We start from the raw sequence: 13545 nt of genomic DNA on the forward strand, positions 1-13545 counted from the left end.
AGTATCTTGTGAAACTGCAAATTTGGTGAGTTCTGCATCAGAAAATTGCAATCATACGATACCCCATCCATGCATCATGACAGTAATGAACGTTCATGAGGACCATTCAATAGTGAGCATCACGTGATTGTCGATCTCGACGCTGATTGGACGGCAATGTGATGACCAAGCTTTATGAGTGCGGCCAGTCAGCTTGCAGCTAAGGCTCCGACTCGCATTCAGCCTACACCGGCTGACCTGGGCACCATGCACGCGATTCTTCCGCCTCACACCAATATCAAGCAGCTCTTTGTAAAATCAAAGTGAACATTTTGCGTCTTGCAGAAAGTAAGAATCGTGATGTAAAACGAAAAAAAAAATGAATCACTCACACTTCAGGAAAAAATACAATTTCATTCCACACAGTTTCATTTCATCAGTTTGTGACATATTTCTGATGTTCAAACAGAAAAGTGTTCATCATCACTCGGTTTTTTTTTAAACGTTATGTATAGCAATCCATCCTGGATTTGTTTTTAGTACCTATTTTAATAAACAAACTACATAATTTTCTCATGAATATGATAATACACTTGATAGTCAACTATATGTATAAATGAAATAAATTAATCTGTTTTCTCTACTGCACATTTTGTTAATTCAGAACACCAGGTTCTGCCAATCGCTGCACCTGCCAATGCCCACCCTAATGACTGTCCATAGTAATGATAAATACACATAGAATCTACAAATCAAAGTCGTAAAGACGAGACAAGATCAATCCAAGCAACATGAATTCTAAATGACGTAAATGATGAAATCATAAATCAGGCTCCGCTTCAAAAATATCCACGGAGTTAGTAGCGAAGAGAACTCTGTCCGCTGTCCAGCGAAACAGGCGTTCCTTCTTCAAGTTCAATCATTCACAATAAAAATACAATTTTCCATTGTTTCTCAATGATGAACATAACCATGCATTTCACTTATATTCAAGGCTTATAGAAGAATCACCAGTAAAACAACATAAAAGTTTCAAATAACTCTCTCTTCCACCTTGCAAAATGACACATAACGCGAAGTTAACGATTTCTCGGATGAATGTCTTATTCTTGCTTATTTTGATGGTTGTTGGTTGCACGGTCATAATCTCCTCTTTGTGGCGGGGTGGAGACGTCCCCCTTGGCCGAAAAAGCACTAATTACTGAGCTACTCCTAGAAGCACGACGAAAAGAGTTGTAGAGACCGGAGCCACCCTGTTGAGACGCAAGGAGGAAAGCAGGGAGAGAAAGAGAGAGAGAGAGAGAGCAGCGAGTTAGAGCAGTGTTAGAATATGCTTCACAGCACAGCAAACGAGGACGTAACGTAACAACCAGGCAACCTATTCGGTACAATCTTCACCTTTTCTTGTTCTCTCTGATGCAAAAGCATCTCACAGACAAACTGTTATTATAACAAGCTTTTTGACTATGAATTGCATGACAATGAGAAATCATCTAGTTCTCTCAGATCTGTCACACATGCAATCATTACGACATTCAGTTTTACAGAGTCTCTAGGGGGAAGTAAAACAGGAAGTTTAATATAGGCAATACCTAGTTGTTTCGAATTTCTGTGCGACATCATGCTCTGATATTGAGAAATGATATTTATTTTGCATGCTCTCTCGTACGTATCGAGCAGAATACTAATTTTTAGGCAACTAACATCCAAAAGTTTGACATAAGTCGCATCCCATATCATGTCAGTTCAATCAAATAGAACAATAAATGAAACAGAAATAAAGTCTTTGCATTACAAAATGAATAAAAGAAAACAGAAAAAGATGAATAAAACACCACAAGCAAGAATGCAAACGTTAAACTGTGAACAAGGCTGTTAAAGCCAATCAATGTTTATAATCTTCAGAAGTAATGAGAAGGGATTGTATTGTCTCGCTTCATTATTACATCGAGTTTACTAGGATTTTGAGATATGACATCTCTCTAGAATATCTATTTCGCCGTTAGAGAATGTTCGAAATAAATCATTTACATTAGATTTGATATGATCTGATCTGATTTGATTTGATTTGATTTGATTTGATTGTTTTCTGCATTATAATTGTAAATGCACATGCATGTACACCTGTGCGCACATTGAAATATAAACATTACTACGTGAACTGGTCAAAGCAATAACTTGGCCTTTATGCCGTCAAAACACACAAAATCTACTTCTAAGCAGAATTAAACTTGTCTATATCCGTTGTTTAAGCAGTAGCATTTGAGTCAGGCACTTAGCTAAGCAAATGTATTGACAATTAATACACGGTGGAATATACCAGTATCCGACATTAGTGGTTTTTTGTCAATCTATTCAGCGTAAACTTAGCAAACACTACTACAAATCTGTGCATTTCGTTACATTTGTTAGAAGGCAATAATCATCATACAGTCCCTAAAGCTTTTTAATGAGTGACATGTCAGTAAATGCATCAATACTATTCTTCAGAAATTAGCGCTAGTTGTGCCATCATTGTGGCACGTTTATGAGAAGTTCCTAAAAAATAGCCAAAAAAAAAAAAATAACTTCCATACAGGGAAGAGTGTGCACACTAAAAACTGACACCACGCCAAGAAAGGGACCACGCCCTGGTATCAGCTCCTCGTGGCGCCGCAAGTGTGTGGCGCACAAAGTCTCACAGTGAACAGATTGGGGCCAGTGATCGTTTCCAGACTGGCTACAACATGGTTTGCACAACAGGATGGAAGAATTGTTTGTCTGTTTTCTTTTTTCTCGCCGAAATATTGTCTCCTCTCCAAACAGTAAATTGTAGATAGTGGATTGGAACTTGATCATATTGAGGTTCGGGTATATACGTGTATACAGAATGTTCTTTTGTCATAACTATTGTCGGTCCTGCAGGAAACCAGATTGCGCCAGACTTGAATACGATAATCTCCATCTCTGTGCACTGGAGGCTTATGTGGCCACGCCCTCCTGGCGCGTCTTCCTACCATTGGTGATCTAAGATGAGGACATCGATGCAGACATATGTGAGCTTCTTGCCGAGGAGCGAACAACCTTTGAGCCCACCTGGGCGTCGAGAAGCAAGTGAGGGTTTCCAATCGGTCGGGAATCGAAAGTTTATGATTCGAGTGTTTTTTCGAGTTCAAATCACGAACATGACATGCACAGGTTTCGAAGAGATGAGATCAAGAATGCATACAATATGGTTGAGGTGTTGAGGCAGAATTTGATGTGCGGGTGAGTGGTATATGAAAAGAACAAGAGAAGAGAAGAGAAAACACATGTCAACACTAGTCTACCGACGATGCAACAACATGCTATCAAAGGCATTGTTGTAGAACTGATTGCAGTTTGCACATTTCCAATGTCAAGTGAGTGCCACTAAATAACTCACTACGTTCGGTCAGGTAGCATTCTAAAACATGTCAACTCCAAAACATGGAATTTTGATCAGTATTCTCTTCCAGTTATGACCCTTTGATGCCGAAAGGCGGAGCGACGGGTAAACAGTCCAGAAAAGACAGAGGAAATGTGCAAACGAGGATCCCATTGCGTCATAATGGGTACGTGACACGTGATAATTCCGGGGTTTACCATGTGGAACCTAGAGCTGAGCTACAGCACAAGGCCTCTATTGTTTTACGATCTTTGATGAGGATTTCTGTGGAACAAAGAAACAGGAACATGTGCACGAGTTAAAAGTGATAGACCCATAGAGCTAAGCCCATACATGACTAGAAAGGACACACAGAGCAACAAAGAGACTATGCGAATATAGCCAGCTGATAACAGTGACAATAATAAGGCGTGAACAGTACGGAAGCGAGAATAATAATAGTGAATGAAGCGGGCGTTTTGGGAGCCCGTTTCCCTGAAAATTAAATGTGATTGTAACTATATAGTGACAATGCGTTTGGATGTTACCATCATACAAACATAGGGTAGAAGAAAGGAAAAGTTTCCATAGTCTATATCTTCTTATTATCTAGTCATGCTGAGTTTGATTATAAGCTAATACTGAGATTTGTGCTTCCAGCAGTTATATTTGGAACCTGCTGTGTTTTTAACGATTAGTTATAAACTCAAGTTTGCTCAGGGAATAGGACAAAGCGTGACTAGCTAGCTGTTTTGCGGTGCGACAATCTCAAGAAAAGCGTTGTCTGTTGACAACGTTGATACTCAAACCTGGAATGAAACGAAACGATTGGTACAAAGAGATGGATTCAGGAGGGAAAATTTGGATCCACTTGTAGACGGTATGGCTGGCGAAAGAAACATCACATTTTATACATGAAATCAGTTCATAGGTAGATGAGTGATACGATGATGAAGCTGTCATTGAGAAGATGTAATATGTTGCTAACGCCCTAGTAGAGAAAGGTCGATTTCAGTCAAAATGCAAATGAACGGAAAGGAAACAGTTTGATATAACCTTCCAAGAGCTTGATGGATACATAATATATCTCAATGGATTGACGTCATATATTGTTAGAGTGTTGGTAGTCTCGGCAAAGCAAATACGGCAAAACATCGGCGTTTTGATGTCACTAACAAGAAGGTCACATCAATATACTCCTTTTTTTTTGAAAATGGGGGGAAACTAAGCCCCATTCTAATTAATTGTAGAATTAGTAACTGTTTTAGGTACTCTGTTATCATGTCAAAAGATTGTGGTTAGTCCCATTTTCGTTAGTAGTCAGCAATGACGAATTACGGGGGATAAAAACATTTTGAGTTTTACCTCTCGGGAACGTCTGAGTAATAAAAGACAAGTTGCATTTCTGACTGCACATGCACATTTTAAATCGTTGTTCAGAGTCGAATTTTTTTTTTTCAGAGTTTGGAATGATTCCGATCGAAGAATATTGATATCGGTTTCCACGGTAATATTACACTACCTTACAAACATATGTTATAGAAATCTGATGAATCAAGATTAGAAAAAAAAAATATAGTGGACATGAGAGGAGGGAAAGATTTGAAGTGTGAACCATGTACTTTGCCATGGTCTACTGTACTTTAGCGATCTGAGGTATGGAATGGGCGGATGAACGAATAAAACTACAGGTAAATGCGCACTTCCGGTGAGATTTGCTATGCTTGAGTATGGTTAAGGAACTATGGCACAAAATGGACACGCGACTGGAGTTTAGTGACATACTTCATCTAGCGGGACGTTTACACCACGATTATCAGTAACGTTTAGTTTTGCTTTTTATCTGTGTCAGGCTCGTTCCCAGAAAAGTAAGTTGAAAAACTGGGAAAAGGGGGGAGAATGAAGAGAGGTTATCTTGATGATGTTATAGTCATCATATTAGCGGAGCAATAATCAACTCAACATGGGAAATGTGTGTGGAGTTGAGGAGACAGAAAAGACACAAGACTGCAAGAGGAGACAACGATTGACGGGCTGGTCATACGGCAAAGCCGGATTGGTAGCATCCAATTGTTTACTTTAATTTAGGGGAAATTATCATTTACGAATAAGGGATAAGACGAGAAATCTTTCAGCAGTTTTATGAGACCAGTAAAGCCAGTAAATTTTACGAATGGGGAGGATGCGTTTTCCCCTCAATGCCATTTGACCTGACTATGGATCAGAACAGCAACAAATCATCGCCATCGTCATTATCATCTTAGCTGTCACTAAAGTACTCAAGTAAGCCCAAGCAACATCAGTCAACGAGAAATGCGCAAGTACCGTGAACAATGTGAGAAGTTTGCCGGATGGAGGAGAGTGTAGTGATGTATTAGTTAGTGTACAGCATGGGAGATAGATCATCATCATCATCACTATCAGCATTGAGAAGAAGAAATTCATCCAAATCTGAGAAATCTGAGTCTAGCTGTACCGAGGATACGCGGGTGGATGTGGTGACTTGGCTGCGCTGCTTGGCGCGCATCTTGTTCAGTGCGGTTTCCGCGAGCTCCACACGCTCTTCGTAGTCTTCGAGGTCACGCTGTGCGTTGCGGTACTTGGCGAGGTTCACGTTCACATTCTCCTCCTGCAAGTAAAGAAAGGAAACAAGATTTTTCAGTATTGAATGAAGGATTCCAGCATGTAATCTTCAAAATCTTCAGGAGTCATGATGGCTTTGTTTTTGTTTTCTCAGAAGTCATGCTTGAAATTGACATGCATTACTACACTTCTTTGGTAAATGTGAAGCTTTGTTGGTTCATGAATCGAAATCAAAATTGAAACTAGCCAATCATTGGAGTTGAGGTAGTAACAAAAGTATGTCATATTATGTCCATATATCGTGATAGTTTAGGGTCAAGTACCTAGAATCTTTTCCCTGCATCTCTTGTTTGCTTTTATTGATATTTTATAATAATGTCCTTCGCTCGTCGGATAAGAATGCTACCGAGATTACAATGAGAGAAAAGTTCAAGGAAACAAAGAAGTTTCGGCTATCAGCAGGAAAAGTGTTGGGAGAAGCACTTACAGACTCCTCAAGCTGCCTCTTCAGTGTCTTGCATTTGACGGTGAGCTTGTCGCACTGCTCCTGCATGCGCTCCTGGATCTTGCGGTCTTCGTCGGCTTGGAAGAGGACTTCCTTTACTCGGCGTTCCTGGCGCCTGATGGCCTTCTCGGCATCGGATCGGCGGCGAGCTTCGCCCTCGAGCTCAGACTCGAGTTCACGCAGCTGGACGTGGGAATAGAAAAATATGGGTGTTCGTGAAGTTTTCCAGCAATTCAAAACACAGAAAGACTAGCTTTGCCTATCATAGGAATGGACAACAACAACAACAAAAAATATTTGCTCGATAACAATCGTTGTGGTTCAGAATCGTCATCTGAAGTGTACTAATTTCTTAGCGATTTATTTAACAAAAGTGGAGTTATAATAAATATGACTTTGATTTGGAAACTTCATCTGTGTGTATTGATTTTGCACCAATTTATTTAAACGAGTGTGCCACTATAAATGTGATCTTGACAGAAGAAAGCAAGGAGAGGAAGGGTTATCTTCAATCTTACCCTGGCCTCGAGTTTCTCAATGGTACGTCTGCCTCCCTTGAGGGCTGCAGCTTCGGCCTCGTCAAGGCGGACCTGCATGTCCTTGATCTGTACCTCAAGGGACTTGCGGAACTTCTCGATCTGGATGGAGTGCTCCTGCTCGGTGCGCAGTTCATCAGCAAGGCGGGTGGCCTAGAAAGAAATGGAGAGAGAAAGGGAGGAAAAAAGAACGACGGTTAACTCATCATTGTCAGTTCATCCATGCTTAGATATCAATTTCATTGATGTTCCAGGAAATGATAAATGATTGTCGCAAGAACTTTCAAACAACGGCGAACAGAACGGCGAATCTAACAATATCCACTTTCGACGAATACTTTATACTTTAGTTGATCTGCCCCCCAGAACTCAAAAAAAGAATATTGCGGGGCTATATCCATTTAAAAACTTGTGTGTTTTGAGCTACGAGTTTGGCATTAAGGACTGGGAAATTTCAAGGTTTAAGAGCAAAAGGGACCATCCACTCACGTCGGAGATAGCCTTCTTGGCCTTGTCGTCGTTGTTGCGGGCCTCGTTGATTGCCTCCTCGAGCTCGGCAGTCATGGTCTGGAGTTCAGCCTCAGCCTTGCGGCGTTGGTTGCTGATGACGTGGTTCTGTGCTGAGACCTCAGCAAGGCGGTCGTTAGCATCGGCAAGGTCGCCCTCAGCCAGCTTCCTGGAGCGCTCGGTCTGTTCTAGGGTGGCACGGATTTCTTCTACTTCGGTCATGAGCGAGTTGTAGCGGCGTTCAATCATCACAAGCTGGTCGTGCACGTCCTCCCTCTTACGCACTTCTTCGTCGTATGATGCCTGGAGCTCCTTGATTTGGACTTGGAGCTTCTTGATGGTCTTGATGGCCTCGGCGCTGTTCCTGTTGGCGTGGTCGAGCTGGATTTCGAGATCGTTGACCTCTCCCTCGAGCTTCTTCTTTAGCCTCTGTGCGTCGGTCTTGGCCTTCAGTTCAGCCTCCAGGGAAGCCTGCATGGATTCCATGGCACGCTCGTGGTTCTTGCTGCAGGTGAGAGACAATAAGGCAAAATGAAGGAATCGTAAGCTCAAACGTCTTGGATAACTTGTCTCGTTAACATGAAGACTCTTCATTATGAAAAGACAGGATTTGGAATAGAGACATGTACAAATTTAGAAATCTAAGAAAACCAAGCCTTTGTTGACGTTATACGTATTGTACTCTGATGAATGTAGAAAACATAATTTATTACCGACTCATTGCTATAAAGCTCGTAAAAAAATCTACTCACCGTGTGACCTCGAACTCCTCGTCTTTCTCCTGCAGACGGCGCTCGACCTCCTGTTTGATCTGGGTGACCTCCAGCTGGGCACGGATGACCTTGGCTTCCTCGACTTCCAAGTGGGCCTCGGCCTCCTCCAGGGCCACGCGGAGCTCGTCCTTCTCCATCTCAAGACGCTTGCATAGCTTCTGGAGCTCGTGCACGCTCTTACCACCCTCGCCGAGCTGGTCGGTCAGGTCCTGGATCTCCTCTGTAGAGAGAATTAGGGGAGGTCGTTGAAAGAAATGTCTAGTCTCGCATTTTATATTAAATATTCGTGGTCTGATACTGACAACTGTCTTCGTGGTAAACTATGATAAATGGGAGGCAACCTTTTCTTCTGAAAGCTGAATGCTATTTCAAAGTAATAAGTCAGAAAATATGCTATTTCTGCGGTTTAAGAACTAAGCTCGTTTAAACATACTTATGAAGTTAATAGTTCTGCACAATGTGCATTAGTTTTAAGAGTTGAAGAAATTCTTTTACGATCCGGACTATTATCAAAACAGTTTGGGACTAACCCTGGAGGGTCTTGTTGTCGCGGCGGACGGTGGCGATGACTTCGAGACTCTCCTCGTACTGGTTCTTGACCTTGAAGAGCTCGGTGCTGTAGGTGCGGGCCTCGCGCTGGGACATGTCCAGCTCCACAGCCAGGGCCTCGCATTTTTCCTTCCAGGTGGCAAGGTCCTTGTCGAAGTTGCGCTGCTTCTTCTCCAGTTGAGCACAGAGTTGGTTGGACTGTAAATATGCATGATGCAAGGGACCAGCGAAGATTTATTGCAAAAGAAGAGACATCCTGCTATGCTGTGAACACAAAACTTTGATTTATAAAAAATAGAACTGTTGACACATTGTAAGATCTCTTTTTATCCTTGTATTCGTAAAAGAGATGAATGCTTTGTTTATCCTTTCCCATAGATATTCAATTAAACACTGCAAAATAACATAAGTCTGATCATATAATTGTACGCTGACTCAATTACAAGGGCGAAAACAAAGATCTGTATAAGATAAAGACCAGACACTGGATTGGAATATGCCATCATCATGTTCTCTAATATCAAATATCCAATTTCTTTGCTATCAACAGCAGGTGGAAGTAGATACGAACCCTCTCGAGGTCCAGTTGGAGGTCCTCAACCTCGCCGGTAAGGCGGGCCTTGGACTTCTCGAGACTGGAATTCTTGGACAGGGCGGTGGCGAGTTCCTCCTCGACTTGTGCAAGGCGGATCATCAGTTTCCTCCTACAGCGGGACATAGAAAGGATCGTTGCGGAAGATTGATCAGACGAACATGGCAATGTTTGATTAAGAACCACAAAACCGTAACAACTTAAGCTAGAGATAATTTTATCTGTCAACAAACGGCAACTGAATCAATCTTACTAGTTGGAGGACCAACAAACAACAAACAAAAATAGCCCGGACATTTTGTAAGAAGCAAACAATCTGACAATCTGAACAATCTGAAGCTGTTTATCAAAATCTGAACTAACCATATTCTTTCTTAAGTATTTGAGGAAAGAAATGTGGGAGTCCGTTATTTGTGAAAATTAAAAATAAATGTGGCGTTGAAGTGAAGTAAGTGACATTTATAAGGGATAAGCAGCGCCGGATTAAACGTGGACGTACTTGGCTTCTTCGAGTTCCTCTGCGCGCTGGACAGCCTCGCCGTCGAACTTGGCGCGGAGCTGGTTGAGTTCGCCATTGACCTTGGTGAGTTGACGCTGAACCTCGGCGCGGGCCTCAATCTCCTCTTCGAGCTGGTCGCGGAGCTGGTCGACGTCGGCCTGAGACTGTCTGAGCTGCGAGGACAGGGAGTTCTTGGACTGCAAAACAAACGAAAAAACATGAGGAAATACGTGAGGTGAACAGATCACGCTGCTTTTGATACAGAATAGTGAGAGAATAATCTGGGGCTATTGTGATCTTTAAGAAGATTGATATGGAATAATTCAATGCAGAGGATTCCAAGCAATTTCATTTCAATCTACAAGAGTGATATTCTGTTCGATGACAGTAGATGCCAGCAGGAGTAAAACTGTTAGTGTTGTTCATTGTATATGCTTTGTAAGATGTGGTAACGTATGGAGAGAAGCTGTTTGATATGATTGCCTTCTCACCCTGGTCTCTTCATCCAGGCTCCTCTTTGCCTCATCGAGTTGAGCGGCCAGGGAGGCGCGGGTCTTGTTGATCTGGGAGAGCTGGTTCTCCAGGTCCTCCAGCTGGCGGGTGAGGTCGGAGTTCTCGCCGCCAAGTCGGGTCTTGGAGTTCTGCAGGTCGTTGATGGAGCGGTCGCGCTCTGAGATCTGAGCATTGGCTTCGCTAAGCTGGGCCTCGAGAGTGTGGACTGATTTCTCGGCACTGATCTAAAGGTAGAAAAATAAATGTTTCCAAGATGTTGTTAAATAAATGCTTTGTCATTTAGTTTTCTTTTCAACTTTAATATAGTGTCTCACTGGAGATTGCACTTGGGGAGCCCGAACTTCTGGACCATACAGCAAAATCGCGAAAACTTGTATTTTGTGCTTTATGTCCGTATAGGTTGGCGTATACTAGGGGGAAATAAATAACGGCAGTAAATGCTTCTCAGATGTTAACGTTACATGTTTTTGTCAAGTTTTCATACCATTCTGGTTTAAAATGCCTTGGACATGTTGAACCAAAGGTTCAATTGCTGTCATGAGTATCAAGAGCTCATATATGATCTTGGCTTTTGTATGTATTTAATCCAAGTGAACTTTGTAAGTTTTGATATGATCTCATAATGATTTACTATTATACATTTTTATTTATAAAATGTCCCTATCTTTTCAAGTAAATGACGGCTATTTATGTAATCAGCATAATTACAATTATGATCTCGCCTAGTTTTGGATATAGTTTTAAAGGAAGTTCCTCGCGCCAACACCAGAGATGTTGTCCTTCCTCTGCTTGAATGCAAGATAAATATTTTACATTTCGTAGAACATGTCAACTAAAAGATCGATTCTGTAAACAAGAGTTGATAACGAACTGACAATTACACATGATATGTGTGCTGATCGAGACAATCTAGCGAGCATACCTTGGCCTTTGTGACGTAGTCGAGGTTGCTGGAGATGTCTTCGATCTCAACCCTAAGTGACTGGCGTTCCTTCTCGATCCTACAAAACAGAAGGGGAAAACTTATTGGTTAATTTGTTGTATCGATGAAGCGTGTTAGTCATCTGCATCTGATTATTTGTGTGGTCAAAGTTTCGATTTATATTAACACTTTGTGCAACGTGTGGCTCCATTCATAAGGTGGCTCAAATTAGTTTTCGTACAAACTTCAATTTGTTAAATTAACACTTGAAAAGGTGCCGTGGTAGTTTAATCATAGAGTCACCATAGCTCCAAGGTTATGTACTCTTTCACCTTGAGGCCTGACAGTGAGCCAAAGATTATCTAAATATCTTAACATTAGTTTCTGCAAATGGGAGCTCGGACGGATGGACTTACTTTGACTTTGCCCTGTTGACGCTCTCGAGGTTTTCTGTGAGTTCTGAGACGGCATCTGTGTGTTTCTTGCGTAGCTGTGATGCAACGGATTCATGCTGGACGATGGAGTCCTCGAGCTCGCGCTTGAGTTTGCTCAGCTCGGCTTCGCGGCGCTTGTTGACTTCGATCTGGGCGGCAGTGGCACCTCCCTGTTCCTCAAGACGGTCACCAAGTTCCTCGAGCTCGCGGCTGACGTCTGCGCGCTGCTTCTCGGCCTGTGCAAGTGAGGAGAAGGAGTTGAGGATAGAAAAGAGGAGGAGAAGATAGCTGTGAAAATATTTCCTGTCGTGAAAGCTTGTCAGGTAAATATCTCTAATTAAATTAAGATCTCGAGCTCTCCCTTCACTGACGCAATTTCCTCTTTACCAGCTCATTAGATCGTCCTCATCATGTTTCACACCAATCTTTTATGAGTTTGATTATCATCAAATCATTCATCTTTATCTTTCTTTAGGTCAGTCAATTTAACTTTATGATTGCGAAGACATTCAAATATGCACTCCTGACGTTTTCGCTTCTGCACTTTTATTCTTATAGGTGTGGCATGCCCTTAGTGGTAATAATTGACCTCCTAGCTATGCGTCTTGGGAGGACCGAGTGCGTGAGAGTGCGCGACACAAGACTAAGAATAGCCACATGTCCCCAACAGAGGCTTGTCTGGAGCAGGGAAGCCGGTGATGACGTCTTAGATCTCCACAGCCAGTAGTATGCAAGGAATGAGGCCTATGCGAGGTATGTCACACGGTCGACCCTGCCCCCTTCCTTCCCCAGGCGTGACAGACCATATCATGCCTACAATATTATTGGCCATCGTGTTTGTTTGTTTTTTGTCCCCCTTCCCACCCTCCCCTCTCAGACACATTATTCATTTTCGCTCATGAAATGATCAACACATTATTAGTCACGTTTCATAAATCACGGAATCCATATAGTCTTTGTTGCCTTTAGAATGTGTAATGCCGAAATCATGCCACATATATTTTATATCCTTGATTCATTAATTTTTCAACATCAAAATATTGATACTGGGTAACGTTAAGAGATATCATACAGTTAAGCAGCTGTTCAAATGAATGTAATTTCTTCTAATTATGCTGCTAGATTGCGTCTTTATTCTGTTTTGTTTCGAAGTCCCTCCTAATGTTCCTCTTCCATAGAGTGAGAATGAGATATAAGCGATTTGGCTAAACAGTTTTAAAAAAGAAACCAGAGGTACAATTACTTTGGGATTGGTCGTAAAAACGGATATTTCTTTACCTTGGCACGAGCCTGTCTCTCTGCTTCCAACTCCTCTTCGAGCTCTTCGATGCGGGCCTGAAGAAAACAAAAACAGACAAGTAAAAAAATCCAGTGAATAAACTCATCCAAATTCACGGTGACGTTTGATCGCAGGAGCTGTAAGCATTTACTCAGGACAATTAAGCCCTCAGTCAAGACATTTCATTAACATGCATAAAAATTAGCGCCAGTTGCGTACGAGGTATTCAAAACAAGGGATGCGTCCATGGAATCGACGATAAGATCTAGAGACAGATTTGATGGATTTCTTCCTATTTACATCTTGCAATCAGCTTTTCCCTTCAATAGAATTTATATGATCAGAAAAAAAACAACAACAAGGCATCTATATCATGACGTGTGTACAGATGCAAAGCCCAGAGAAGCTTATTTTAGCTCCAAGTCGCACAGTGAGTTATATCCGTAGTTATTATCCACATGGAGAGGTGATGCATTCCGTGTTCATCCA

The 13545-nt window shown here is 41.9% G+C and overlaps 1 protein-coding gene across 3 annotated transcripts in view; it reads right to left on the reverse strand.

The window, feature by feature from the left end:
• Positions 1 to 1094: 1094 nt before the first annotated feature.
• The window catches only part of LOC140231892 (myosin-16-like), a 77198-nt gene continuing 64747 nt past the window's right edge, over positions 1095 to 13545 (reverse strand). For 2 of the 3 annotated variants that reach the window (XM_072312044.1, XM_072312043.1), the window contains exons 27-40: positions 13056 to 13112; positions 11760 to 12013; positions 11344 to 11422; positions 10400 to 10645; positions 9909 to 10105; positions 9389 to 9521; positions 8799 to 9015; positions 8248 to 8488; positions 7478 to 8000; positions 6971 to 7141; positions 6435 to 6635; positions 5841 to 5993; positions 2976 to 3054; positions 1095 to 1232 (exon numbers count right to left, since the gene is read on the reverse strand). In XM_072312044.1, the coding sequence (XP_072168145.1) occupies positions 2986 to 3054; positions 5841 to 5993; positions 6435 to 6635; positions 6971 to 7141; positions 7478 to 8000; positions 8248 to 8488; positions 8799 to 9015; positions 9389 to 9521; positions 9909 to 10105; positions 10400 to 10645; positions 11344 to 11422; positions 11760 to 12013; positions 13056 to 13112 (2541 nt within the window). In that variant the 3' untranslated portion in view covers positions 1095 to 1232; positions 2976 to 2985. Of the gene's footprint in view, positions 1233 to 2975; positions 3055 to 3582; positions 3650 to 5840; positions 5994 to 6434; positions 6636 to 6970; positions 7142 to 7477; positions 8001 to 8247; positions 8489 to 8798; positions 9016 to 9388; positions 9522 to 9908; positions 10106 to 10399; positions 10646 to 11343; positions 11423 to 11759; positions 12014 to 13055; positions 13113 to 13545 lie in introns of all 3 variants that reach the window. The other variant, XM_072312045.1, reaches the window with a different exon arrangement.

The sequence above is a fragment of the Diadema setosum genome, chromosome 8, assembly GCF_964275005.1.
Source record: "Diadema setosum chromosome 8, eeDiaSeto1, whole genome shotgun sequence".
Taxonomy (NCBI): domain Eukaryota; kingdom Metazoa; phylum Echinodermata; class Echinoidea; order Diadematoida; family Diadematidae; genus Diadema; species Diadema setosum.